Here is a 19,735-nt window from a genome sequence, read left to right on the forward strand (position 1 = left end):
CCGTTCGATCTTCTAGGCGCGGTGCAGCGCAGCGATGCTCTGAGCACCGGCTTTAATGTCCTTCTCTACGAAGTCTTATGACACTGATCAAGCAATCACCTCCAACAGAATCGAAGACTCCGGGTCATCGTCGTACAAAGGTGCATGACAGTTGAGGTGACCTGCTGTCAGGCCGATGTTTCCACTTGGGCGGGCCCCAGCAGCCCGGCAATCCCGCAGTCCGGCATGCACTCCATACAGTTATGCGTCTGCATGTGGCACGTACGTACGTGCTGTCCGTGCTTTCGAGGGTCTGATTGTGCGAACTAAGGACTTCGCAACTTTGAATGCTCGTGCGAACGATGGGGGGACATGACACTCTGGATGAAAGGATCATCCTTCTCCTTCTCCTTCTCCTTTTAGGAGGAGATGCGCACAGCCTGCCTGGCCCTAGTGTATTCTATCAATAAACTTGCTTGCTGCCAGCTATGAATGTACATTGGACTTGCTGTCTATGAAGACGAGAACATGTGAAGAGTCCACCGCTGTCTAACCGCTTTTATGCAAGATATCCATAGTGCTCGCCGCAGTACCGATCCTTGGTTTCATTTATACAACAGCCAGTGACTACTAAATAAGTGCAATAACAGCGACGAGACGACGATGGCGAGGGTGACAGAGAACTTATTACACTAAGATGGAATGAAATGAACCGAAACGAACCAAGCCACACGAAGACAGACAAATGTACAAGCAGGATGCGCAAAGGATGTCGAACCGACGAATGTGACACTTCGCCGCGATCAGAAATGTACGGCCCTCTAAGCCTACAACCTTCCTGGTACAACACGTATGTACTTGATTTGACATGTAGCAGCCAACGCCACGCACAGGGCGCATCCAGGCCTCGCCCGAAACTGCCACATGTCACCAACGCCTGATCAATGCGAACGCCTCACGCGGTCCTGGACGCCAACCGCTCCTTTGCCCACTCGACGAAGTCGTCTATTGTCGAAGGCCACGCGGCTGAGAAAAAAGCGAGGAAGGGAGTCAGCAATGGTCTACACGGCGTGAGGTGTGCAGAGCACATGTTGCCGGTAGGACGATGGCAGATTTTCGCGAGCGCCAAATGCGAGGAGGGCAGGGAAAAAATAGGAATCCCCCTCCCCATGAGTCAGCATCACGATCGTGATTGTTTATAAGTCAGTTGGACAGTCATTCATCCGGTCTGGCAGCAAGCAGGAACACGAGCACTCGAAATAGGGCAAAGGGGGAGGAAGAGGGGAGCTGAGATTGGAATGGATGAAAGAAGGCGGTAAGAAAGAAACGAAGAGAAGGACAGAAGGTGGAAGGTAATGTCCTGAAGGAAAGGAAGCATGAGAGAGAAGGGGACGCGATGAGGAAGCAAGGGACGAAAGGGGTGTACGAATGCGATAAGCCAAGGAGGTCGAATCAGAAAGGAAGGTAGCCACCCGGTGACGCACGATGGGCGCGGGAGAGCGCATAGATTGGGGTGGTGATGATGATCGAAACGAAGCTTAATAACAAAGTTGGAAGGGCAGGAAGCTAGAGACGGACGAAACGAGCAAGTGGTACCGGGAACGGAGTCCCGAGGCGATGTAGCGAGGTACGACTGTCGAACCCCGTCGTGCGCCCAACGACGATGAAAACCATGGAGTTGCACGCAACTCCGAGGCAAGCAGCATGGAGATTCAAAAGAATGCGAACACGAGCGCGCAACGAGAATGTGTAGTTCGAGAGAGGACAAGACGGAAAGAGCGAGAGTAAGGGAAGCGAGGATGACTCACCCTCTAGATCATACTTCTCGAACTGCGCATCGATTGTGCGCACGAAGTCCAAAAACTGTGCGTGTGCATGCGCGAAGCCAGACACGAGAGGGCGCACCGAATGCCGTGACCGAGGATCCGAGCGAGGTTCCCACGGAATGTCCCAAGGTACAGGTGTGGTCCAGGGTTCGAGGTCGAGAGCGAAATCGAGCAAGAGGCGAGAACAGCGGGGTGGAGTTGAATGCATATGATTGAGTCCATACCATATTCCCACACCCATATTCACGTTCAGCGCCCATCGTGCAAGGGTGTTTACGGATTGCGGTGGCGTCGTTCGGTTAGTTTGGTTCATCAACCCAGATCAAGGTTGCGATAGAAGATCGTTCGACAAGCAAGCAAGCGGGTGAGATCGGCAGAATCGACGGAACGCGCGGAGCAGCGTGTAGCAGGGAGAAGGGTAAGGGTAAGGAAGATACGCACCATCATCCACGTATCCTTGCTGACCCCTTTACCCCCCCGCTCGGTGAGGAACTCAAACCACCAACTCGTATATTCCTCCCTCCATCCCTCCTCGTATCCGCGCATACCATCGTCGCCATCGGTGTCCCGCGGGATTATGTGGGTCAGCGCGCCGCCTCGCAGACCGTGCGGGAGAAGGAGCGCCCAAAATCCTTGCGCTGTCTCGAGACCTGTGAGACCGATCCCAACAGATAAAGACATGGAAATGTCAACGATGAGAAGCAAAGATAAGATATGGGAGGAAGGGGCGCACTGAGGCTCCGCTGGCCCTCCGCACGCGCGAAATCGAACGTATAAGCATATACTTGGTGAAAGTATGGCGCATCGGATCCAAGTTTGTCCCGTAGGCGCAGCAGCGCCGTCTTCATCGTCGCTGTCGTGTCTGCACTGAATTCGGGCTGGTAGTAAGCTGGCAGCAACTCAAGAACATAGAGGGTGATGAGCTGAGCAATCACGCACTTGACATTTTTCCAGCCTTCAATCCAACCCTTGCGCGTCCACTCAGCCATGCGTGGCGATTTGAGCTCGTATGCTACGGCGAGCAGCACGACGTCTTCAGGGTCAACGCCGAGGTCTTCGCAGAGCTTGAGCGTCCCATCCACAGTGATATTATCGCCATCCGTGTCTTCGTCCCCATTGGCACATGCATCGAGTTTAGGATCATGGAAGCGTGTGTGGATAAATATCGTACACACCCTTGTACCGGTCAAACAGCTGACCAAGCTTGCTCGATGATGGTTCGTTCCGTGGCCGCGCGAGCGATGCGGCAGCAGCACCCTCGCTGTAGTACGCATCCACCGCAATGTCTACGCGCTTGTACTTGTCGAGGTAGCGCTTTGCGTGCGCCATCCTGCGCACATCGCACAGGAACGCCGATCAGGCTCGGATATTCAGAGTGGTTCGAATTGATTGAAGCGGACATACGATGAGCCTGTTATGCCACAGAATTGCAGGATCTTCTCCTCCTCGGCGGATCGCTTGCTTGTCTTGGACTTGATCAAGCGAAGCCAGGGCAGAAGTGAGCGCCCGCGGGCGTGTGTGAGATGCTAATCGTTCTCGGCATATGTTGAAGGTTCATACCATGATGTTGGTGTAGGTTTTTGCAATAAGGCAAATGGCGAGAGTGACGAGTGCGCAAACGAACACTGAGCAGGAGATGGAGAAGTTCACTGGCTTGCTCGCAGTCGAGGCGATGGTGGACGCAGGCATGTCGATAAGCGGCACGATCCGGCACGCACAGTCGCGGAGTCTTAATCTGGCTTACTGTCATTTGCTTACATTCGTTGCACTTTCGTTGCTTTTCATTTTCCACCTCGCCGTCTTCAAGCTGGCCCAACGCCACACAGCACTCCTCTCAATCCTGAAGCTTGAAGACTGCAGCTTGGTCCTACTTTCTCTGATGCCTTTGTGCTTCTTTGGCTTGTGTCAAGATCATCATGGATCTCTGTGCTTGCTCGGACGTGGCATTGACAGGCGTTGAGTTCACCCTCGTCTTGAGCCTGTATCTCGTGAAATTTTTTGTTTTCTGAAATCCGATGTCTTTGTTTTGAAATTGTCAAATTTTCCTGTGCAACTTATAAACCTTCATCTGCAATGTAAAGATGACATCGGCCCGTAACGTCGTTCGATGCTATCAAGACGACATTCAGGAAGCTCTGCCTCTTCTTTGCTTCTATGCCTTCCTCGGGAACAACTACACACCCCGAATCTACTATGGGAATCCAGAGTGGTCGAGGCCTTGATAAAGTCCTCTCAGCTTGCCATTCACAAGCTAGAGCTGGTGGCCTGAGAAATAACCTGTCGGGCCTGAAATGTCCCTTCGGTAGAACTGTTCGAGTCTATTCGTGTTCAGTCTCCCTCTGATAGCGTTCGAACATAACATGACTCTTCTAGCTAAACATGATGCATGCACGAACTTCGCATCTCGCCCTCTGCCACCAATCTTCTTTACTCCATACATTCTCCGTCCGGCATCCGACGACAGATCACTATCCAAGTATATTGCTTCACACGACAGGCTAGGCTAGAACCGGGGCTTTTGGCAGGAGTTTTATCGGTATGTCGTTCCGTCTTACTTCTTGCTAGCGTGTCGTTAACCTGTTATCTATACCCCTTCGCGTTTTCATCTGCGCTTCACATCGCTCTTGGACTTTCTTGGATGGTTCACTCATTTCCAATTCTACGGTAACTTACGGCCTGTCGACTTCGCTCTCTACTTATATCCGAACCTTGTCCTGTGGGACGGCCCTGGGTTGGACAGGTACGTTTCGAAGATGTTCTCTTGTACATTCATCACCGCTTCTTCTCTCAGGGTCTATCAAATCCTGTTTCATTTACCTTGACCGGACAAGCCGGCCTCAGAAACTCGAAACGTCGCCTTATTGCTTGACTGACGATGCCTGCGCACTGCATTGCGGCGCCGACCGCGGCGCCCTCGGCAGCTTTGTTGCTCATTGTTCTGTCCATCTCCATCTCCATCAAGCGGTGTCAAACCAGGTTTCTCATCTGGATTGTAACCTTATTCTTACCGGCATGCCTCGACCTTCTTGATATAGACAGCTTCATTACGTCCATCAGGTCATTAGGATAAGCAAAGCCTTACTTGTCAAACCAGCTTGATGACAGCACATCAAGCGTATGTAAATTTCAGTGCGCCTATGTCAAAGCAGGAGGTTAACTGATCCTAGATTACAGGCTTTTGGTCCTCCTAATCACAAATGCGGACTGTAGTCTATCGTCACGACATTGCAGGGTCGATCTCATTTAAGCTAACTGCTGCTAATCATAATCATTCCTCATTGTTGAAAAGTACCTATCTTTAACTCGAACAGGTTTGAGCGCTTAAGCTCAACATTCTTCGTAGGTCCACATTATGGAAGGGGAAAGTCTGTTCACGTCGACTCCTCAATGCACACGTTTATGTGGGTCCCCACCGGACTCTGTTTGATCCGGGTTCTCCACTCCTTTCCCCGAACAATCTCCGACATCGTAGGTGTATGCGACATCATGCCTATTTACAATCGTCGCTTTGATCTATGACAAGAGGTCGAACCACCAATCCCGGCACACGAATTCTATTTCCTGTATCAGCACTGACAAAATGGTGAGTATATAGCCTGCTTGCCTCATTTTTACCTCAACATCCTCGCGCAGCAAAGATGCTGATTCTCTCACCATGAGAAGTTCATGTTCTCGCGCGCTAGCGGTATCGCCCTAGGCAGGCATTTACCACCACGATTGCATGCGACGCATGATGACGAATCGACGACGCCCCTCATCTCCTCTCGGCCATCTCCCCTCTTCCTGCTCCCAACGCTCCTCGATCTTCCTGAGGCGCGTTTCGCACCTCCCCCTCGGGTCCGGATCCGGTGATAGGTGGGAAACTCTGCCTGGTTACCGTTTCCGGCCTTCAGGCCTGAAGGCCTGAAGCAACAGTCGGCTTTCTGCGCGAGACCATGTGCACGCAGAAGTCAAGCAGTCTGCGATTCAAGTCCATCAGGTTCAATTCTTCCATATTCGCGCTTCCCGTCGCTCTTGACATCTTGCTGGCTTATTTTTAAAACATGTGCATCACGCCCTGCCAACTGACACGTCGTGCCATATGTGGCATGTTGGCCGCATGCCATGAACCTTGCACATGAATCTGATACCAGAACATCCGGACAAACATGCACTTCGAGGCTATAGATCGCAATCATCCCATTACTGTGGAGTTCCGTGTCGCAATGCGAATGCGAGCCGCGATGCATGAATTCGTCACGCGTCGATGGGCGTCATCCCGTACCGAGCTCACATGCAACCTTCTTTGATAGGATCCCGCCTTCGCGCCGGTGCGCTCTTTCCCCATCAGTCCACATACATGCGGACATGTAGTCCCTGCGACGAATTGGTGGCGCTGGATCTATGAGAAAGGAAGGCGGGCTGCTGTTTATCACCGTCACCACAGGCACTCCTGATTTCCCTGCCAGGCCTCCACATTCACCTGATTCGGCTGAGCGGCGAAACTGCGCACACATTTGGCACAGGTTCACCCGTACAGGTGAGTTTGGCCCTCACGCAAGCCGCACAGCCAGATCAAATCCGTCCATGTATAACCTCGTGATAATCTTCCCTCCAGCACGGCCATATTTGTATACAATGACACGTTTACGTGTCGTCTTGCGAGCCAGACCTACTGGGGAAACAACGCACCACGAAACGGTGTGCACACTCTGTTTCTTCTATTGGTACCGCAGATCTTCATATCACTCCTCTAGACGAGTCGAACTGGCCAACGCCGCAGCGCAGCAGGCTGTTCTATGAATTCGCCGATGTTTCGTACCGATCTTTGTAACAGTTGTAGGTAAGCCCTTACACCCATCTAGGCACCGCACGCTCTTCCAGGCTCTTCTTTGCCCTTACCTTACTCTCGGGGATAGATGACATCTGTCGCCTGTGTGATCTTGATCCGACTTCGATCTCGCAAACGTTCTGACTTCCAAACGCCTTCGCTCTACCTCCGAATCGTCTCCATCTCCCATCGCGATAACCGTGGGCATCTGGATGTATTCTGATTGGCTCGAGCAGCCCAGCTTTAACGATTTACCCCTTCAACGGCCCGCTCTACGCACAGCCTTGCAGAGAACCCGAGTGAGCCGATGACACTAGATATGTACTCTCTATTATCTTCGATATTGTATTGCCAATGCCAACGTCAGCGCTTGGAGCTTAGTATACGAAGACATAAAGTCCGCACGACATCCACCGAACACAACGGGGACTGGGACCGAGCTTCTTGGTCGATCCCCTTCTCCCGTTGCAACTCGTCGCTGGGCTGCAGCGACGTCGCTCAATATGTGCTTGCGCCTTCGCCAGCCCAACGACAACAAGGAACCGCAAGAAACGACACTTCCTGCTCGCGGCTGCGATTTGACGCTGTGACATGCTGACAGACAGGCACAGTACACTCTTCTGCGTCGCGGAGCCCCTGGAAGACACATGCCACGCATTGCATAACAGAATGCAGCGCCAGCGGCGAGAAGATCTGCATCGTACGTATACCCCCTTTACCAGACGTCGTGAAAAGTCTGATTACGGTGCATTCGATACCCCGATCGGACTCTGCACCAAGTCAGTATAGTACGCTTCTAGGCTTGGTGGAAGACCGCTCGTGATACTACTTTCTTGGGACCGGCCTGCGACGCCCTCTCGGCTCCCGAGCATACCATCAGGAAAAGAAGATCCCCTGATCCTCGCAATACATTCGCGCTGCATCAAGGGCACAGTAATTCAGTCGAAACGAAGAGGCCGCTGCCTACGTGACCTGCACGCGCGACTCCTTCCAACGACCGCGCATCCTATGACTCAGGCGCGCACATACCTGTCGCCGAAGCAGAGTCTCGGGGTGGGACGCGATGCCATATCGCGCGCCTATGCACCATCTCCAGCGCTCCGTCTTGCATCACGCTCGACGGGCTTCGGGTTCGGTCATCGATCGGGGTGCGCGCGCGCAGTCAGGTGCGTGTCCCGCGTACATAACTGTCATCATTATCTTCTCGAGCTCAATAACTTTGTCCTAAGCGAGGAATGGTGCTACCCGTCTCGCCGCGGTCGGGGATAACGCTTGTGGGTCCATGTATGCACACCCCGCACCAACCGCATCAGGGAAGGGCGGTGACGCGTGCTGGCGCCCACGTACCTTCATGCCCATATCGCGTCCCAAAATTTCCCGCGCGGAGCTCTCGCCCGCCGCGGCGCCGCGGCAACCCGGCTACTACCAACCAAACTCCTCAGCTAGATTGCCGAACTCGGTGGGAGCGCGAGCCCACAGGTCGTCTGCCAGGGAACGGCGGATTGTATCAGATCAAACAGATCGCTTGCGTGTATATTCGCATCTAGGTCTTGTAGGCTCTGTCGTCTGCCGCGCGTGCCGCTGTGGGGATTCGCGCGCTGCGCGTGATCATTTGATCCCACTGCCCCGACCATCCGGGAGCACTGGCTGTCCGCATCTCGGCACGCAGGACGGCGCGGTGGTTTGACAGGCAGCACGCAGCGTGCGTATTTATGGAGGGCCGGGAGCCCCAGTCGGACGCGTGACGCCTGCGGCCCAACGTTGCTCTGCTCCATTGACGCTGGGCGCCCAACTTCAAAATGCTTCCAAGGTCCTGCCTGCTCGGGGCCTCGGTGGTGCCTTCCGACAGTGACATGATCATCACGTTGCTCCCACGTCGACGCACATCACGCAAACCGTCATCTATCACGCCTGTTTTGCCTATTCACACCTATCTTTGCCTGCTAGCACCTGTCCTTGGGGCTGGGCGCCCAACGAGAAACAGCGACCACGTTTGACATCGCACAGTCTGACATGTCTGATCTCGCGCGGCGCCGGTCTATCTGGCTGTCTGATGCCCTCCCACGTACGAACCAGAATAGCGCAGTTGATTGACAGGACGGAAGGGTCGTGGCGACGAACTAGTAGAGCTGGCGCGCTCGGTGGCCACCGCTGTTTTGATCCGCTGAGAAGACAATTTGGCTTTGCTTCCTACCTAGTACTCGCTCGCGTACGATACTCACGGCGCTCGATGTCATCGCGCACAAATTACCTGCGATCGATCCACGCGTGCACGCCGCCTAATAGCGCGCGGTACACACCCGCCGCACAATCAGCAGCGCGACAATACGTATTAGCAGAGAGCGGAATCTGATCCCGAGCCGGCAACTGGCATCGCGTACGCATCAGGCTCGACGACACCTCCGTCTCCACCTCATTTGCATCGTTCCTCCCTGGGGCGGTCGGCGCGCACCAAGCGCCGGCCGCGCAGACGGAGATGCTCGCGGGTTGCGATCGCGCGAGTCACGCAACTCATTTCCGCCAGAGACCCACGTCCTCGATCTCCCTTCTTTTTGTGTTCCGTGCTCCAGTCGGTGAGCCCCGCCACGCCTCGGCCGCCCCACGTTCCCGCAGAGGTAATGCCAAACTCAAATACGCCGCCCTTTTATTCTGCGCACCGAGCACCTCTGGGCACCTCACCTCACCCCCTCTGGCTGAACGATCTCGCGCGCGCTGCAGATCCGGAACCCGCGCAAGCGCGTCTCGCCCGTCAAAAACATCGCTCGTTATTTAATAACATAACATAACATAACATAACCTCGCGTCGCGCCGCGTCGCGGCGGGCCGCTGCATGGTTGTTCGATGTCCCGCCGCAATTCGAAATGCCCGCACGCGCGAGTGACGGTCGCCCTGAGGATCACCAGATCCGGTTCGCACGATCCACCAAGCAGCGAACAAAGAACCTGCCCGATCGCGCCTAGCAGCCGCCCTCTCCGTCTCCGTCTCCGCCACCACTGCAGAACCGCACACCGCGTGTCCGTTCCGCACTATATACAAGGCAGACAGCCCGCCAGCTCCTCTACGAACGCGTACATGCCCCAGTCCCACGACCGGCCACTGCTCAGTGGTGCTCGGCTGCCACCGCCCACCACACCATGCTCGCCGTATCCAAGGCGCCTGCTTAATGCAGCGCTAATGGTGTAGCCCAGCGTACGCAGGTGCGCAGCGAGCTATCGTAGTATCGACGACCGGACGACGACAGACCTGCGAACGCCGGCGGCCGACCCTCGGCAATGCACCGCGATCCGCTTCTGTGCGCGCATGTGCACCCATGTGCGTTGCATATGCAAGCAAGTGGCCCCCAGCACAGTACCAGCATCGGTGCTCCTCCCGCCCAGCCTGGCGAATATGACTAGCATATGACAGACTTACACAGGCCGACGCTAATGTGACTTGCCAATGGCGGGCGATCGCTCGCGGTGCCTTGCGACGAGGATGAGCGCGAGGATAGGCTTCATCCTAGCCAGATAGTACCTACCTACCTACATACCTACGTACGTACAGGCTCTCGAGCATCCAGCGTCGAACGCTCGGCACAGACAGCACCAGCAGCGCACCGAACACCAGAGCCCACGAGAGCCCGCCGTCGGCCCGCCACGGCCCGCCACAGACACACGCCGACCGACGCCGACCGGCACCACACCGGCCCGCCCGATCGTGATCGCCCGCACCCAGCTGTCCCTAGCCGCCCGCATACCGCATACCGCACATTACATATAGGCCTATATAGACGCCCACCACACATAGCCACCCACCACACATAGCCACCCACCGCCGCCGCACACCGCGGCCGCACATCATCTCCGTCGCGCCACCACCTCTGGCCATCGCCACTGGCCACCGCCACTGTCCACCGCCATGATCACCGCCAGCATCACCACCACCAGATCGCGCCTCGCGTCTCGCGTCCCGCGTCCCGAGCTCGACTCGGCCGACCCAAGACGCCCGAAACCAGCATCCCCATGACCATCCGCTCCCGCTCCGTTTTTGTTTCCCGAGAGTCGCGCAGTGTCGTGGTATATATATATATGCAAGCATGCAAGCAGCACCAAACTACGTTGTATACTTTATATACGTACAGTCATGTGTGATGTGTTTATGTGTGCGAGTCGGCGCGTGGGTGGTGGGACACGTGCTCGGGAGGTGAGAGGTAAAGAGAGAGACGAGGGAGAGAGAGATGATACAGCAGGTTTGGCGTGGACGTGAACGCGGGCGTTGAATACGACGACATGAAGAAAATGGCGATGGCGACAAGGGTGAAAGCCGGAGAACGGAGCGATGCGAGGCGGGGAAAAAAAACAGACGGACGGACGGACAGGCGGCGGGCACGGAGACGCAAAAGACGATGGACAGCAAATGGCAGTAGTGATGGTAGTGAGTAAGCAAGCGGGTAAGCAAGACGGCAGACGGCAGACGACAGACAGACGGGATAAAGACACAGATGGGGAGACGGGTGTAAGTACAGACACGGGACGGAAACGGAAAGCGCGGACAAGTCTAGGCGTTGGTGGCGATGATACGAGGAACGGGACAGGGGCGGTCAGAGGGCGCGTGTTCATGTGTTGCGCGCGCTGGCCGAGTGGGGGCGTCGCGTGAGGCGGGGCGGGGCGGGGCGGGAGGGGACGGGATCACGCCTTGACGACGACGCGCTTTGTGTGTTTGCCCGCGCGCCGCCGCTCAGCGTACGGCATCGGGCGGCGCCACGCCTCGTCGGGCTCGCCCATCGCCTCGTCCGCGCGACGATCGTTCTGGGGTCGGAAAAGTCGCGCGTCAGCCACGGCTGGGGTTATCGTTCGCGGAGGCTACTCACTGGGGGCGGGGGTGCGTCGTGCATGGCCATGTGGGGGTAGCCCGGGGGCGAGTGCATGGCGCGCTGCTGCGAGTGGGGATGGGGCGGGGGCGGCGGGGGCATCGCGTCCGGATGCGAGCGGAGCGAATATGGGGATTGCTGTGGGTGCATCTGGGCGGACTGCTGATGTGATTGCGTATGTTGTGGTTGCTGCTGTTGTTGTTGCTGCTGCTGCTGCTGCTGCTGCTGGTGTGATGGCGGGGGCGGGGGCGGCATGGAATGATACTGCGGGGAGTAGGGGGGCCGCGAGGGATGCTCAAAGTCCGAGTCGATGCGGAGGCGAACGACCTCCTTGCCGGGGAGGGCGAAGAAGGCGCGCTCCTGGTGGTAAAAGTAGACGCTGGTGGGGCCAGGCTTGAGGAGTGAGTAGCGGTCGGGCGGGGGCGGGGGGAAGAGGCGCATGAGCTCGTGGCCGGTGGGCGGGGGCGGGTAGTTGCGGGGGGCGGGGGGGTGGGCCGAAACGTCGAGATCTGTGGTGGGGCGGGGGTCAGCGGACAAGGAAGGCGCGGCGCGGCGCGACGCACTTGGGAGGCTGCTCGGGGAGATGGGGCGGGGGTGGTGTGCGGGGGCGGAGGGGGACGGGTGCTGGATGGGGGGGAGGTGTGCGGGGGACGGGGTGGAGTCGTAGCTGGGGTAGGGGTCTGGGCGGTGGGGGTGGTCGGGGGACGGGGCAGCGACGGGGCGGAGGTTGTACTGGTGCATTGCGAGCGACTGTAGGTAGGTACAGCAGTGCGTGGAGGGCTGCAGCAGCTTTATAGGGCAGGGGCCAGGGCCGTCGCCTCGTGCCGCCAGATCGCTCGCTGCGATCTCCATCCAGCCATGCCATGACAGAAAACGCTCATATACGGAAGCTGCCCCTCAGTAGCCCCGCCCCGCGCCCCGGCACACGGCCCCGCCTCGAGAGGGTCTTTCCGTACCTATCGGCCACTTTATACCGAATCCGGACACGCGTCTGCCTGTCCGGTCCCTCCTGCTGCTGCTGCTGCTCCTGCTCCTGCTTCCCTCGCGCCTTCCCTCGCGCCTTCCCTCGCGCCTTCCCCCGCTTCGGCTTCGGCTTCGGCTTCCCTCCCGCTTCTCCTCTCAGCCCCCTCCGCCCGATCCAGTCCGCGAGATCAGTCGCTGCGCAAGCGGACCGAACCCGTCCCCACCACCGGCAGGATCAACCCCGTCCAAACAACGCTCCCTCACATGCCATATCGGGCACCCACCCGCACCCGCACCCGCCGTCCCCCATCTCGCTTCTGCTCCTCCCCCGCTCGCCCCCCCGCTCGGGTCCATGCACTGCGGGAGCTGCCCTGCCTGCCTGCCAACTTGTACACAGAACGACTTTCTTCTGTGCAAGGCCAGCCACGGAGACTACCGCCAACCGTACGTACGCACGCACGCACGCGATGTCACGATCAGCATCACGGCTCGACCGCATCTCCGAGCCCGCCTTCGTGCGATTCTCAGATTCCTGATTCCTGATATCCCTGATTCCTGATATTCCTGATGGCGCCGTGCGCGTTTTACATACACACGCCCCCTCGCGTCGCCGCATCTCCATCACCGCCATCTCCATCACCGCCATCAGCAACATCAACCCCCCCCATCATCATCATCATCGATTCATCGTCGCCCATCAATCTTCCACCGCCGCTTCGCCATCTCGATCTTCATTCACCCCCGCTTCGTTTCGTTTCATTTCGCCGCGTTGTTCACCGACCGCTTGGAATATACCTGCCGCGCCGCCGCCGATTCCGATCGCAATATGGAGCACCTGCGAAACGGAGCTATCGTACTAGACCGTGCTGCCATCCGTTTCAATCGTCCAACGTCGCGTCGGCCCGTGACAGCGCGTGCCTCTTTTTTTGTTCCGCTTCTTGCTGGTCTTGCTTCTCGCGGACCCACGTCGCTTATCTCCAGATCCCGGACAGCGCGCGCGGCATCCGTGCATGCTACTTTATGCTACTAGATACTGCTACTACGGTAGCAGCGCCATGTCGAACGCGATCGGTCCGCGAGATCCGCCACGCCGCTCGGGATCTCTGGCAGCAGCCCGCAGCCCGCAGCCCAGAAATACTGTCTAAGCAGCCCTGCACGTCGGCTTTTTGGGACACTACGCCCCCCGCAGCGCGTCCCGCTTCGTTGCCTTCGTGGACCCCAGCCCCCTTTTGCGGGCTGCGTGCGCGCGATCGCGAAGGCTTGCTTGCGTCGGCGAGAACGATTGTATTGTACTCGGAAGACACGGGGCGTCCACGCCGGGTCGTGCGCCCTCGGTGTTTCTTTGCGCGAGCCAGGTCGCCGCGGGACATGGACGGCGATCTGGTTGCGGCTGGCTTGCGGCGGCTCGCGTCTGCCAATAGCGTGCGCTCGTGCCGTACCCACCGCGAGACGACATGACGTGTCGCGTAGCGCGGCGGCGGCGACGGCGACGGCGACGGCGACGGGACGGGCGACGGGACGGGCGGCGGGCGTGCCGGACGCACGTCGAGATCTGTCGAGATCGGCCTCCGCGCGTCGTCGGTTGTTGTTGGGACGGCTGTCGCTGTCTGTCTGTTGTTCAGCGACGCGGTTGTCGGAGCGCGTGGGCGGCAAGAGGGTAGGGACCGTGGGTAGGCGCGTACGACACGACACGACGCGACGCGACGCGAGACGGCATGGCATGACAGGGAAGGCACGCGACGCGCCGCGACAGGACAGGACAGGACGTGGCGTGGCATGGCGTGGCATGGCGTGGCGCGGCGTGGCGCGGCGTGGTGCGGCATGACGCAAAATGGCAGGGACGCGACGGGCGCGACAGGCGCGTCGCACGGAACGCAGCAACTCGGAACTTCACGCCGACGCGCAGCTCCCGACGCGGGCCCAGAGCGGGTCGCGGGTCGTTAGCGGGTCGCACGATCGCTGCACGCACGATCGATGTCGTCACCCTTCCGCCTTCCATCCATCCGTCCATCCATCCGTCCGTCCGTCCGTCCGTCTCTCTTCCGCCGCTCGCCGTTCGCTTCCCGTTCTTCGAACAAACAAAGACGCGCACGCGTCAGTGTCGTCTGCCTTCTATGCGTGTCGACTCGGACGCTATTTATGGCTCCCGGGGTGTGGGGCCGAGTCTCTTGGGTGCTGACTTTTGCCTGGCTGGCTGGCTGGCTGGCTGGCTGGCCGGTTTGGGTGCCATCACGGCACCTCGCCCGCCCTTCTCTTCTCTTCTCTTCTCTCGCCTCCCCTTCTCTTCTTTCTTTCCCTCTCGATCGCACACCCGACCGATCGACCGACCCGACACGGTCCACGCCCGCCCCCGTCTGCCCGCGTCTTCATTTGGAAATGCATACGACGACGACGACGACGACGACGACGGAGGAGCGCTCCCCTCGCCCTCAGCTTCGCTCGTGTTTACGCGCTTCCATCGTGCGTGCGTCGCGTTTATTTATTCATTCCGCTTTGCGCCGCATGCAGGACGGGACCTCAGGCCGCGGCACAGAAAATGACAGAACAGGGCAGAGCACAGTGGAGCGGGCTGGATCTACCCAGGGCACCGTGGCGCGGCAATGACATCAGGCTCGCGCGCAGCCCCCAGTCCCTCGGTCTGGGCCGCAAACCCCTTGGCGGCGGTGTCTGCGCTCGTTCGTGCCTGTCACTCCATAGGCTAGACGCGTACAGCGAGGCTCTGGAGCCGACGCGGTGTCCTTGAGATGCTGGCGCGGCGAGCACGTCGCTTCGGGCGGCTCGAGCGCGTTTCGAGGCGAGTCTGAGACGCTCTGCGTGCGTGCGTGCGTGCAAATAGGCTCGTCTGATTTTTTTGGGTGTCGTTTCTGGGAAGGGGGGACGATGGGGTGAGTACGGAGGCAGAAACACCATAAAAAGTATCCGATTGTCGCACGCTGTCTTCGTTCTCAGGTCTCAAGGCGTCGTTTCTGCTGCTCCGAGACTCGAGCGCGCGTTCGTGCGCTGTGCACAACAACAATGGTCCCACGAGCCCGAACGAGCGCCGGCTCGCGATCGCGTTTCCGCCCATTATAGATCCCTGGGCTCTATCCTCGTGCCGCGTCTGTTGCCGCCGTCGCTGCTGTCGCCGCATCCCTTGATCTCTGGACCCCCGATCGGTTCTTGCGGTCGGAAAACAGATCTCTGATCCCCCTCGAGCACCGCTCCGCGCGCGACGCGCGCTCGAACTCGATACTCCCGGAACGTCGTGGGTGCGACGCGTCAGAATCAAATCGAGTCGGATTGGATTGGATTGGACCGAATCGAATCGAGTCGGATTGGATTGGGTTGGATTGGGATTGACGTCGACGTCGACGCGAACGTCGGGAGTATGATGCCCTGCCAGCCAGCGCATCCTCTCTCTTCTCTTCCCATGCGCGCGCGGGGCTTCCGCTTCGCCGCCCGATGGACATGGAGTGCGGGGCTCCGCCCGGACTTCCGGAGTCGTGCGCGGGCCCGCTCGCGGCTCCTCGGTGTGCTGTCGTTCAGCTCGGGTTGTCCGGCGTGGAGCTGGCGGTGCCCCAGCCGTCGACGCGATCCAATTTGCGTCCAGTCCATCGCGTGCTAGAGGCGTCGAAGGGGCGCGGCGCGGAGGCGCGAGAACCGCATCCTTCTCGAGGGTGCTTCGTGCACCGTGCGCATTGCTGCCCTTTTGGGCGCGTACCGCTGCTCCAGAGGCGCTCGGACGTCCTTGGAAAAAGGCTCTGGGAACGCGTTCCGATTGGACAGCGCCTGGTATGTGGGTGGGTGCGAGCGTGGCGGTCGTTCGTCGAGCGCTCGCGGGTACGTTGTTTGCGAGAGGTCCCGGCTTGTGCTCCGGCTGTCCTGCGAGTGGTGATCGGCCAGACGTCGTGGGCGCGGGGACTGCAGATCGCGCGCAGAGGATGACGCATTGGCACGCCCCTACCAGAAGCGACCGAGCGTGAGTGCATTCGCGTTCTCGCGCGTGGATGGACGTCGATCGAGCGCGCTTGCCTGTTCTCGCTGTGCGCCGCCTCGCGCTCCACCGCGCCTTCGTTGGCACCGAGCTGATCACGTTAGCGTCGATGCGCGAGTGCTTGGCGCGTGCGGCAGACCCTCGACCCGTCGCGCAGCACGCCCGGTCATCTATCAAAAGAGAGCGCCCGCATCCCGCGCTGCTAGCCCGCGCGCCGACGTACCTGCGTGTATCTGCTCGCCGCTTCCGTCTCTTCCTGAAGCGCGAAGCGCGACGACACGTGACGTCCGTTGATGGCGCGCGGGATTCGCGATGTAGACGTGATGCGCGATCCACGGTCTGCCGGTATACGTTCATGTCATTTCATTGTGGGCGTGGTTCTCTGCGGGTGCTTCGCGTTCTGGAATCCGTTATGTACTCGGCATCGAGGCTGCAGAGAAGATCGTCTGTCCCGTTCCGCGCCTTGGCGCATCTCTTCTGCTCCGTGGTTCTGCGCGTCATGCTCTGGGAGGCTGCATGACGAACGCGCTGTCTTCGTCTTCGCTTCGCGTCGTTCGTGCTCCATTGGTCCTTTGGCGCCCGACTGCGCGCTTGGCTTTATTATGGTTGTTATTGTTTTCATTTCGGAGCTCGGGAGCCGGAGATCAAGGTCGACCTCGGATGCGGCGTGCTTCGTCTGCGCGGACCCCCGTCTGCCTTCTTGTCCCTGCGCCTTCTGTCCTCTATCTTCTCCGGGCTTCCTCGTCATTGACGTCGACGGCGTGTCTCCGCCTCCACGTGCGGAGTTCGGACTTTGACGCGACGAGCGAGCGAATACGGCCCACGCGCCGGGCGCTTAACGTACGGGCACCCGGCGTGTCATCGAAACTGACGAGCGATCGGCACGACACGGTGCAATGCGGTCCGACGCGGTGCTCGATCCGCACGTCATCCGATGTCCATCTCATCTTCGAAGCCCGAGCGAACCCGAGCGACGGGACAGTGACTCCCCCATCAAAACACGCGCAGCGTCCGTCGTGCGACTCGGGCCCCGTGTGCGCAGATCCGGGCGGCGCGACTTGCAGGGCTCGTCGGTCGATGTCTCCTGGGGGCTGTGGCCAAACAGGCGCTCGCGATCGCAGGCGCGAGTGAGATGGAGCCCAGATCAGCGCAATGAAAGACGTCCTTTGTCCATATACGGGTGCGCGGAAACAGCATTCACTCACGCTATGCCATGGGTATGCGACCGTACCGCCGAGCCGGCACCCTCACCTCTGTTTGCGCACTGCATCTCCATCTTCGACCGGCATTCAAACGGGTGGCGCGAACGCGGAAGCTTCAGGCATGGACACAGCCTCAAACCTAGCTTGAGGCTTTCAGGGCCCGCTGTGGCTATTACCTGCCCGTGATGTAACCCGGAGCAGCAATCGACGACCTCCTCTCTCTCCTCTTCCGGCGCGTTCTCCACAAGCACAATCGCGTGTCTGCATTTTGGTGGCACAGGTTTATGGGAAGCGGCCACGCCCTTGCCGGGCATCAGATCGCGCGTGAACACACATGGCGAGAGGGCTCGCGCGCAGAGGCATCTGCCAAAGTGCACGCCCGTGTCACCAGATGGCGCTCTACCGCCCCGCGTGCCATCTGTGACCGATGGAAACCGACCCCTGTTGGTTCGTGGAGTGCACCCAGCCCCAGAAGGCGACCCCGTTCCCCACCTGCCTATCTGCGCGCGGGGGATCGCCCCTTCCGCGCGATTCGATCTCGCCTAGGGAGCGTCGATTGCCATTTGTACACTGGCGTGTACGTCGGTAACGCGATGCGAGACCGTCACTCGGGTCAACACCGGGCCCGGGGACAGCAAATGGTGCGTTTTCCTGGAAAAAAGGGAGGTGGATCGTATATCACGGTTGACGCCGCTGCCGGCATGTCATGTAGTTTGTATCGAGAAGGGCGGTTCGGCTTCCCTCGTGGTGTAAAAACGTCGAGGTAGCGGCACGGTTCTGTCAACGCGCGTCAATGTATTGCTGTACAGTCGGTGTGGGTACTCTGCTTACTGTCTCTTCCACTGTTGTCCATGCGGTAACTGCGCGGCGGACGGTCTGGTGGCTTTGGATGGAATAGGACAGCTAAAGAGACGATCGGGGCGGAAGGAGCACGCGGAGAAGATGCAGGGGGGTCCCTCCGCTGATCGCGCGATGCGATGCCACGATTCCTCGCTTTAATGTGCATGTCCGTCGCTGTTCATGTGCGTCGCATTCTTGCCAGTGCGTGGCTCGTTGTCGCTCTCTGTCCAGCTCTTTTGGGAGCTTGATATGACCATATGTAGTACCGAGGCATGGATCGTCGCTCCTTTTTCGTCGCACGTCCCTAATAATGCTTTCGAGCGGGGCCGGCGGTTCCGGGTCGTGAGCGACCAGGGGCCCAGCTTGCGCTTTTCCTCGTTCTTTTCGGCCTGTGGGAATCGAGGGGCGAAGGTGAGCAGCGGGTGCATATGTAGGTGGAGTGATACCCGCGGAGCACGTCGGCATCGCACGGCGCATGTCATGTTAGGGCGCGCTTGCACAAGACAGCCATATGATACGTACTGCTCACACTTACCGCGTTCAGACGGAAGATCCGCGCGCCGCGCTGTGCATCGCGCGCGTGTTCCGCTCCGGCTTGCTTGCACGCTTGCATATCCAACATTCATTGTGTCGACGCTGTTCGCTGCGTGGACCATAGCACTGTCGCCTTGTATCATACATAAGCCGGGCAGAATATGAGTCGGGTAAGGACAGTGCTGACCGGTCAGGGATAATAGGGAACGGATATCTGGCGACGGGATCAAACAAACCTTTGCGCCTGAAGAATCCGAGTCGATTTGGTTTGATTCAGGTCGGTTGAAATGCAGACGAAACAGTCTGCTCCGATCATGACCGATGCTGAGGGAGACTCATTGACTTCGTTCATTTCCGTGGTCACCACCCCTCCTCCAGAGACGTCTAGTGCTATATCTAGATTTAAGCCATCATGCAACTCGATCGCACACGCATCGGCTCCTATCGCGATCGCGGAGTAAACTCTACTCACGTTGGGCGTACCGGTTTGCTTACCTGGATCACTTAGGCGGCCACGCGTCCAATAACATCCAGTAGCGACGGCCCCAAGTATCACCTTGCCTAGCTGGATCTCGGCTGTTGGCAAACTAACACCTGCACCGTGCCGCATTGTGGCCCCGCATCGAGCGAACAGTGGTGCAGATTCAGAATTCGAACTTAGACAGACGCGGATGGCCGGATGTGGACAGCAGCGAAGCATCTACGGAAGCGCCTCCGCATGTCTTTCGACTCGGTTGTATCGTACTGGATTGTGGGCAT

The 19,735-nt window shown here is 58.8% G+C and overlaps 11 protein-coding genes across 11 annotated transcripts; 5 read left to right on the plus strand and 6 right to left on the minus strand.

Moving 5' to 3' along the window:
• Positions 1-561: 561 nt before the first annotated feature.
• On the minus strand, positions 562-3,476 carry HETIRDRAFT_386535 (uncharacterized protein). Its single transcript, XM_009550265.1, has 8 exons — positions 3,366-3,476; positions 3,210-3,277; positions 2,981-3,135; positions 2,745-2,910; positions 2,539-2,672; positions 2,247-2,455; positions 1,788-1,842; positions 562-1,005 (listed from the first exon to the last, which is right to left on the minus strand). Exons 1-8 carry the CDS (start codon positions 3,366-3,368, stop codon positions 935-937), a joined length of 861 nt encoding a protein of 286 aa, XP_009548560.1. The 5' UTR covers positions 3,369-3,476; the 3' UTR covers positions 562-934.
• HETIRDRAFT_322947 (uncharacterized protein) lies at positions 667-879 on the minus strand (the record flags this gene model as incomplete). Its single annotated transcript, XM_009550266.1, has 1 exon — positions 667-879. The coding sequence occupies one exon, from the start codon at positions 877-879 to the stop codon at positions 667-669; it is 213 nt and encodes a 70-aa protein (XP_009548561.1).
• A 1,204-nt stretch (positions 3,477-4,680) lies between the features above and the next one.
• Positions 4,681-4,875, plus strand: HETIRDRAFT_171465 (uncharacterized protein; the record flags this gene model as incomplete). Its single annotated transcript, XM_009550267.1, has 1 exon — positions 4,681-4,875. The coding sequence occupies one exon, from the start codon at positions 4,681-4,683 to the stop codon at positions 4,873-4,875; it is 195 nt and encodes a 64-aa protein (XP_009548562.1).
• A 2,047-nt stretch (positions 4,876-6,922) lies between these two features.
• HETIRDRAFT_477630 (uncharacterized protein) lies at positions 6,923-7,995 on the plus strand (the record flags this gene model as incomplete). Its single annotated transcript, XM_009550268.1, has 3 exons — positions 6,923-7,315; positions 7,396-7,781; positions 7,845-7,995. The coding sequence occupies one exon, from the start codon at positions 6,923-6,925 to the stop codon at positions 7,211-7,213; it is 291 nt and encodes a 96-aa protein (XP_009548563.1). The 3' UTR covers positions 7,214-7,315; positions 7,396-7,781; positions 7,845-7,995.
• On the plus strand, positions 7,063-8,146 carry HETIRDRAFT_477631 (uncharacterized protein; the record flags this gene model as incomplete). The annotated part of the gene is made up of 3 exons (XM_009550269.1): positions 7,063-7,315; positions 7,396-7,781; positions 7,845-8,146. Coding segments are annotated over exons 2-3 (405 nt in total), but the record flags the coding sequence as incomplete, so codon positions are not given.
• Positions 8,147-9,362: 1,216 nt separating this feature from the next.
• On the plus strand, positions 9,363-10,440 carry HETIRDRAFT_435222 (uncharacterized protein). Its single transcript, XM_009550270.1, has 5 exons — positions 9,363-9,498; positions 9,519-9,758; positions 9,821-9,975; positions 10,089-10,148; positions 10,194-10,440. Exons 1-5 carry the CDS (start codon positions 9,477-9,479, stop codon positions 10,416-10,418), a joined length of 702 nt encoding a protein of 233 aa, XP_009548565.1. The 5' UTR covers positions 9,363-9,476; the 3' UTR covers positions 10,419-10,440.
• Positions 10,441-10,448: 8 nt separating this feature from the next.
• Positions 10,449-11,241, minus strand: HETIRDRAFT_477632 (uncharacterized protein). The gene has a single exon (XM_009550271.1). The coding sequence runs from the start codon at positions 11,211-11,213 to the stop codon at positions 10,722-10,724; it is 492 nt and encodes a 163-aa protein (XP_009548566.1). The 5' UTR covers positions 11,214-11,241; the 3' UTR covers positions 10,449-10,721.
• A 41-nt stretch (positions 11,242-11,282) lies between these two features.
• HETIRDRAFT_103432 (uncharacterized protein) lies at positions 11,283-11,680 on the minus strand (the record flags this gene model as incomplete). Its single annotated transcript, XM_009550272.1, has 2 exons — positions 11,283-11,402; positions 11,465-11,680. Coding segments are annotated over 2 exons (336 nt in total), but the record flags the coding sequence as incomplete, so codon positions are not given.
• A 661-nt stretch (positions 11,681-12,341) lies between these two features.
• On the minus strand, positions 12,342-14,149 carry HETIRDRAFT_453037 (uncharacterized protein; the record flags this gene model as incomplete). The annotated part of the gene is made up of 4 exons (XM_009550273.1): positions 12,342-12,622; positions 12,712-12,806; positions 12,880-12,991; positions 13,462-14,149. 4 exons carry the CDS (start codon positions 14,147-14,149, stop codon positions 12,342-12,344), a joined length of 1,176 nt encoding a protein of 391 aa, XP_009548568.1.
• Positions 14,150-14,213: 64 nt separating this feature from the next.
• HETIRDRAFT_453038 (uncharacterized protein) lies at positions 14,214-15,611 on the plus strand (the record flags this gene model as incomplete). The annotated part of the gene is made up of 5 exons (XM_009550274.1): positions 14,214-14,241; positions 14,306-14,891; positions 14,936-15,102; positions 15,172-15,241; positions 15,377-15,611. 5 exons carry the CDS (start codon positions 14,214-14,216, stop codon positions 15,609-15,611), a joined length of 1,086 nt encoding a protein of 361 aa, XP_009548569.1.
• An 80-nt stretch (positions 15,612-15,691) lies between these two features.
• HETIRDRAFT_453039 (uncharacterized protein) lies at positions 15,692-19,064 on the minus strand (the record flags this gene model as incomplete). The annotated part of the gene is made up of 13 exons (XM_009550275.1): positions 15,692-16,027; positions 16,097-16,366; positions 16,420-16,491; positions 16,624-16,739; positions 16,926-17,171; positions 17,245-17,491; positions 17,779-17,965; positions 18,042-18,144; positions 18,205-18,253; positions 18,285-18,379; positions 18,434-18,563; positions 18,709-18,831; positions 18,978-19,064. 13 exons carry the CDS (start codon positions 19,062-19,064, stop codon positions 15,692-15,694), a joined length of 2,061 nt encoding a protein of 686 aa, XP_009548570.1.
• Positions 19,065-19,735: the final 671 nt, after the last annotated feature.

The sequence above is a fragment of the Heterobasidion irregulare genome (assembly GCF_000320585.1).
Source record: "Heterobasidion irregulare TC 32-1 unplaced genomic scaffold scaffold_07, whole genome shotgun sequence".
In the NCBI taxonomy this organism is placed as follows: Eukaryota; Fungi; Basidiomycota; class Agaricomycetes; order Russulales; family Bondarzewiaceae; genus Heterobasidion; species Heterobasidion irregulare.